This window comes from Pararge aegeria, chromosome 24, assembly GCF_905163445.1.
Source record: "Pararge aegeria chromosome 24, ilParAegt1.1, whole genome shotgun sequence".
NCBI classification, from domain to species: domain Eukaryota; kingdom Metazoa; phylum Arthropoda; class Insecta; order Lepidoptera; family Nymphalidae; genus Pararge; species Pararge aegeria.
Genome location: NC_053203.1, coordinates 12,103,605 through 12,110,980, shown reverse-complemented (window position 1 = coordinate 12,110,980; position 7,376 = coordinate 12,103,605). Strand labels below are relative to the sequence as shown.

At 37.4% G+C, this 7,376-nt stretch overlaps 1 protein-coding gene across 2 annotated transcripts in view; it reads right to left on the bottom strand.

Moving 5' to 3' along the window:
• Positions 1-7,376, bottom strand: part of LOC120634461 (lysine-specific demethylase phf2-like) — a 32,863-nt gene continuing 25,487 nt past the window's right edge. For both annotated transcript variants that reach the window (XM_039905044.1, XM_039905043.1), the window contains exons 18-23: positions 6,547-6,669; positions 5,804-5,913; positions 4,775-4,877; positions 3,533-3,704; positions 2,562-2,637; positions 1-2,447 (exon numbers count right to left, since the gene is read on the bottom strand). In XM_039905044.1, the coding sequence (XP_039760978.1) occupies positions 2,368-2,447; positions 2,562-2,637; positions 3,533-3,704; positions 4,775-4,877; positions 5,804-5,913; positions 6,547-6,669 (664 nt within the window). In that variant the 3' untranslated portion in view covers positions 1-2,367. The remainder of the gene's footprint in view (positions 2,448-2,561; positions 2,638-3,532; positions 3,705-4,774; positions 4,878-5,803; positions 5,914-6,546; positions 6,670-7,376) is intronic.

The following is a 7,376-nucleotide window of genomic DNA, read 5'->3' as shown; positions in this document are numbered from 1 at the left end:
TCGAAGTCCTACCAATCGAGCTATCACCGCTTAGCAAGAGTATTTTTGTATATTATGAAAAATTTGGTAACTACACTTGCGCGGCTTTGTACTGAGCGGCGATAAACAGGTTGTTTTTTTTCGTCATAAATTGGCAGCACCTTATTTCTACCTGATCTAAAGTATCGCAATATTCATAAGTTTACTACATTAGTAATAGTAAAAAAAATTAATGCAGTTTTATGCCGACCTGAAATAATGCTATATTATGATTCTGAACGGGAATTCTACCTATAAATATGAAATATTTAGTATAACACGAAAAAAAGGGAAAAAATAAATTTGCCAATTTTGTATGTGCACTGTTTGTCAGTCAGTCTGTTAGTGAGTGACGGTACTGTATTATGTGTACATATATTAAACTTAATGTTATGTATAATAAAACTCCTTTCATCCAACCTCGTTCTTCTAATCAGCGTGAAGATATACCAATTTTATACGGGACCCGCCGTTACTAAGTTTAACATTTGATAACCCAGCTCGCATGTTATATAGTGATTCTATAGAAACTTCTATTACAAGAGACTCATGTCATTAACCTTATCGATTTCCCACAGCTGGGCACAGCCCAACTAAGCAGATGAGAAGGATGAAGGTGTCACACCCACGATGCTGTTTCAATGCAATATGTTTTAGTAACAGTTGGAAGTTTCTATACAACCAAGGTGTACTATAAGGCTATGTACAGATAGCAGGAATTTAACGCGCGTTACTGAAGTCGAGCGGTGACATTTGGTATGTGGAACACTGCAGTGGCTCTAACATTACTTACTCCAAGATTTAGTGCAATTTAATAAAAGTAACGTTATAGTTACGTTAATCTGTCAATATGTGTGAACTTGTTACTTGCGAATATATGAGAAGACAGTGTAGCGACAATGTAGAGCTTGCTATTTCGCTTTCACTATTCAACAACAAATTTTGCGAGAGTACCATTAATGTGTGAAAGAGTGAATCCTGTTGGTTAGCCAATAAAAACAATAGCGGTAATTGCAAAATTGCAATTTATAATCACCAGTTTCGCAATCGATTCACATCACATCGGCTGTAACGTTTGTTCATTATAAAACTTACACTAAAGGCATGTATTTCTGAAACGTGAGAGACTTTTTATAGTAATGCGGTGATACCTTACTATATGATATGCTAAATAATAAAACGCGCGACAAATTTTAACAGTCCGTACATAGCCTTAAATAAATAAAAAATCTCTCCAAGTTGATTTTCATTGTTGTAACTGTAAAAAAAAAACATACTAAACTCATAGCAAAAAAGAAAGTGTATAGAAATGTACATGGATTATTATTACATATTTATTATAATTAATTAAATAAATTCATGATTTGTCTGTGACACAATTATATGTCGCAATTTACAATGGGGCTACAACACACATTGGTCCGAGGTCTAAATACATATTATATAAAATATACATCTTATGTGCCCGCTTATTGACCCGACCCTACCTTACAGACTACTGTCGCCAGCCCGTATACGAGCAATGAGGTGGGTTTATGATCTATATACCTCTTTACAGAGGTCAGTTCCCAGGTGTAGGATATTAAAAAAGCTTATAATGATGTATGTTCATTGGTTCTTATTTATACTTGATTATCTGGTGAATATTACGCGTTTTTCAGTATGAATGGAATTCTAAAATCTGTAGGAGGGTGATTGTAATTATACTCAATTCATGACGTATTAGGTAGGTCTATTATTAGTATATATAACATGCCAAAATCTGTATGACGTATATTAATTAGGTATTTCATCAGTATAAATGACCTTCTAAAATCTGTAGCATAACTCAATATGATCATACTTTTTTCTGGCACGAAAATATTTTAGTTTTCTGCCCTTTTGCCATGTTAAATGATCCAAATATTTATAGGTTATTCAATAATTTACAAAGTGATAACGAGCAAAATTAATTCCTAATCGGAATAAATATTTTATAAGTACTTTTGAAACGTCAAATTTGTCTGCTTTGACTGAACTGACTGAACTGGAAGGTAGATTATACCTTCTCGGTATAATCTATTGGAAAGGAAATTTCAATTTCTACATCTTAGAATCATTTGAAAAATGTGCCCTGCTGTGTAGAAAATTCTGAGTAGAAAATTCAGTCTAAATAAGACCTATAATATTTATCATAAAAAGCCCAATTAATGTCCCACAACGGGGCACTGGTGCGATACTCGTATCATTGCACCATGCAGGTTACGTTGTTAGTCATTTAGGGTATTTTTGGGTCAGAAACAGGCGATAGTGCAGTGTCGACTACATATACAATTAACTATGTTTACATTAATTCATTATTTAATTAAACTAATATATCATTTTGTGTATTTTGAGGATTTTTCCGAGACGCTGCTTCGCCGTCTTCATACCCTTTTTCAGTCTTAGATCTGAAAAGGAATATTATTGGTTAAAACTGGGGGGCTCTCATACAACAGACATAATATTTTTTGACGTTTTTACAAATAATTCTGACTCGGACTATGGTAAATTATGTCACTTACTTTTGCTACTTGCGGGTGTGTGTACCGGAGGCGGCGGTCGCTTGCTCTTTGTTGCTAGCACCGCTCGCTTCGCGCTCTGGTAATACAATTATGCACCTTTAGTAAAAACTTTAAATAAGCTTAACAATTATTTCTTGTCAAGTTAACATCTCCTGAGGATGTTGCGGTTTCGGAGCGAAACGTGCGAAGAGGGTAAATTGACGACAATCTGTTTGGTGTGGAGTATAAAGATTGAAGAAATTATAAATTACATGGTACAGATTCTCCTGCTTTTCGCGGATTATTGCAAATTAAGCTTAATTTTCATAATATATCATGGAATTCCGCAAATTAACGCCCGCTTCTATCAAAGATTTACAAACCATTAGATTACCCGACATCGTAATAAAAAAAATTCAAAAAGGGTTTGGTTTGTGCTACGTATGTACAAAAGTACAGAATTATTATAATAATCACGATCATCATCACATCGACCTATTACCGGCCCACTACAGGGCAGGGGTCTCCTCCCACAATGACAAGGGTTTTGGGGAAGCGTGGTAGACTAACCTAACCCAGTCGAAATTTAATGACCTTAAACGCCGTTGAAAACATTATGGAGAATTCTCAGGTAATGACGATGTTTTCCTATACCGTTAATAAAATACACTAGCGCGTACACGAGACTATGTGAAAATCGCGTGCTTTCCTGTGTGTGTGTGTGTGTGTGTGTCTGTGTATGTATGTATGTATGTATGTGTGTGTATGTGTGTGTGTGTGTGTGTGTGTGTGTGTGTGTGTGTGAGAGAGAGAGAGTGTGTGCGCGCGCGCGTGTTAATGTATTAGTGAGTGTACGTGTGCGTTCAAGTGTGTGCGTGTGCGTTCAAGTGTGTGTGAGTGCGTGTATGTATGCATGACTATTTTTTCCAGCTCGAATGTATGGGACACCTCATAGTGTAGTTGGGAAAGCTCGAAAACGGCCAGGCGCTCACCTGCGGATGGTGCTTGTCGTGCTTGTCGTGCGCGTGCTTGTCGTGCGCGGTGCTGACGGCCGCGGCGTGCAGTGCGGCGCGCACGCACTCGCGCCGCACGGCCGAGCGCGCCGGCCCGCGCAGCCGCGGCACCACGCGGCCCAGCCGCGCGCGCGGCGACCACGACTCGTCCCTGGGGGCAACCGACACGTATATATATCATGATCCGCAGCCTATTAGAGTTCACCTTCAAGGCAGCTTTCCTAGTGGAGACGGTGTTGAGCGCGGGTTTTATTTATTTATATTCGTTATTTTATTATTTATCGCCATTTGTCATAAGTTAATGCTCATTAGTGGTAGTTTAGTTTAGCATAAATGTAGTTTTAGTATTTAGCGTGTTGTATACCTTTTAAATGTAATACTATTTCTTTCGTATTTTTCGATAAAAAAAAAAAAATAAAAAAAAATAATCTGCACATCACATCACACAAGTTTAAGAAATAAAAGAAGAATAGAAAAACAAAGACCGAAGCTGAAGACTTGATCGTTGCAGAATACTTGTAGGTATTTTTTTAACTATCCTGCACCCATTCTCTTTGTGACTAAAGAAAATATTACTAAAGAATTCGATAATATAATAATATTTAAGGAATTTTAACGTTAAGGCTGCACGCAGTTTTCGGACGGACTAGTGATTGCAGTTGATGGCAGTTATCACAGGGAACGGTCATTGTCAAAAAAAGCTTTTTGTTGAGCCGGTCCTGCTGATACCAGCTACTTTAAATAAGATCTTAATTGACTTCTATCCTATTGTAATTTAAACACTAAAATTACATTATCTAACAAATTATCTGACCATGATAAATTATAACTGTTTCAATAATCTAGACTGTAAACGCTCTTATGTTTAATTTTCATATTGTAATATTCATGACACAAATTTAAAATTAAAATTTGAATTTTTTTTTAAGCTATTTACAATTTTTATAATATTTTTAATATTTTTTAAGGTAAGAAAGGACCTGTTTAATATAATTTCAACTATATTGCAATGCTCTTACAGGGCTTCATGTTCCCATATACACAACGACTGACTGGTTATCGAAATTAAGCTGCCATATAAAGAGACATAGGTATTTCAACTTAAATATTAATAATGGTGTTTAAGCAATATGTATGCTAGTATGTTAGGGATAAGGTAAACGGGGCAAAAGTAGGTAGAAATTCTCACAGTTGGCAAGTAGATATATGCAGTTAACTCACTTCTCAGATTTACTTTTGCTATCGGTTCTGTTGCGAGGCGCTCGCCGCCGCCGCACCGTCCAGTCCTCGTCTTCGTCCGAGCTCATCTCCAGCGACGGGTACACTGTACAGACAAATGTTATGTCTGACATATTTTTATAACGAAGCATGTGATAGAGTATAGGACTTTGACTTCAGTTTGAATCCCAGAACGCACCTCTAGCTTTTATAAGTTACTAGCGTACCCAGCCCGCTTCGCCGGGCTAGATTTTGCTTTATTTTATTTAAACAATAAACTTACTAGTCTCATAATATATTAAATCATTTATTTCTCTCCGTATTCATTCTCTTCTATTCTCTTCTCGAGCGGGTGAAGATCATTATCTACACCCATGCACACAGATCGTCACCAAACTTTACAGGATTACTCGCCAGGTAAATCCGGAGATTCCCTGAAAGTTTCATTGAAATCGGTCCAGCCGTTTCGGAGCCTATACAGAACATACCCACACACTTTCTCTTTTATATATATAGATAGATGTGTGTTTTAACCAATTAAAATATCACTTCCTTCAAAGGTGAAGGAAAACGTGAGGAAACCGAGAGTTCTCCATAATGTTCTCAAAAGGCGTGTGAACCAATCACTATTGGTTCAGGGTGGGCCTTCTTGTGGGAGGAGACCCGTGTCTTGTAGCGGGCCCTTAATGGGTTGATACGATGATGATGATGATGATGACATATGTTTGTAACTGTGTTAAGCAGGCAAAGTCAGAGGGAATAGACAAGTGGGCCCGCGGAGCTCCGAGGAGCCCCGGCGGCCATTTTGGATTTAAAATTCATCATAATGTCTACTAGTCAAGCCCTTTCATTTGTTACCCATATTGAGAGAGTTGTGAAAAATTATGTAAATCGCCATTTTGTGACGGTGGCCATCTTTATCAAACATAGCTAAGAACACTTCCGACTAGTAACGATTCCGACGTTATGCCACGATTATTGATAAGGTCCACAAGGACACCAAGAGGGAAGTAGCAACTATAGTCTATTTACCATACTCTTCGTCTCGATGCACCTCCTTTATGACATCCTCTTCGTCATATTCATCCTCGTCGGCGCCGCTGGGCGCTTTCCGCGCGCGCGACCGACCTCCGCTACTACTGCTAAAGAAATAAAGTCCAATTTTGAATGTGAGGGTAGCTGACTTCCTTACTAAATAGGTTCTCTATAACTACTACAATGAAGCAAACATTTGAGAAGTATTTCTATATTTATATAGATATCTGTTTTTATATAAAACTAGGGGTTGTTTATGTTTATTATTTGGCTGTCTAGAAGAGATCGCTATAGCTATAAGGTCTATAAATTGAGAATTCGATCTTATTGCCCTATTGTATCAGCGATTTTGTAAATATTTCCTCTGCGGTGCACAATATTCGTTTATAAGTAAGAAGTAGGCTGGAAGGTAGGAAGGTTTCCAACAGGATATTTTCACTCTTCAGCAAAGTCCCGCCACTCTCTTGCTGCAACCTCTGATAGATATCTCGAATTGTTTGCAGCAATAAGACCGCTTTTGCATGCCTATTTATTTTCTTTAATTTGTTTATCGTATGTCAAATATTCAATATCTATACACCCGTGTATAGGTATTTTGATTTGAAATATGGGTAAAAAAATATTGTCAACATTTATATTGAGAGAAAATGGGTTTGGGTATTTGAACGCGGAAATCGGCGAAATTGAAACCACGTTCTCTCACAGACCTGAGAGGTCGGAAGATACAATAGTAAGTTTACCTTTCAACTCTCGAGGTATCCGTGGTCCGTACAGGAGGTTCTATCGCCAGGCCGAAGGTCCTGGGAGGTGCCTCGTACCGCTGTTCACTTATACTCAGCATACCGGCCACCGCTGCGTCCTCGCTATGAACATATATAATACTAGAAACATCCCAAGACATTAAAAAACTCCAAGACATGCCCCGGCAGGATACATTGCGGCGCATGCGCAAACACAACTTGGTCTGCACCAAAATTTCCAACAAATTCCCGGAACATATAAAAGAAAAAGAAAATATAAACTTATTTACAAAATCCTTAAAACATTACTTGCTGGAGAAAGCTTATTATAAAATAAACGACTTCCTAAATGAGAATATTTAATATTGACGACAATAAGTCCGCCTCTCAATCTGGTTACAGCGCCCTCACAGGGTTCCATTTCAAATGTAAACATTAGATTGACATTCTTTTTGAAAAATATAATAAATATGTAAGCTATATGACATTGTAATGGACTTGTAATAGAATAAATAAATAAATAATCTGTTTGTTACTTGTCCTATAATGAATCGAGAGCAGCTCCAATATTGTTCTGAAGGTTTTAGCTGACAGGCAGGATTGTGTTTTCAATGCACACTGGACAGCTTTTAGCCGTTAGTATGCAGTGGCATTAATTATATTAACTTACATACACATATATATATATATTTTAGATACTACGACAATACACACATCGCCATCTAGCCCCAAAGTAAGCGTAGCTTGTGAGACTAAGATGACTGATGAATATATTTTTATAAATACTTTACACACACAAATACTTATAATATACAGATAAACACCCAGAC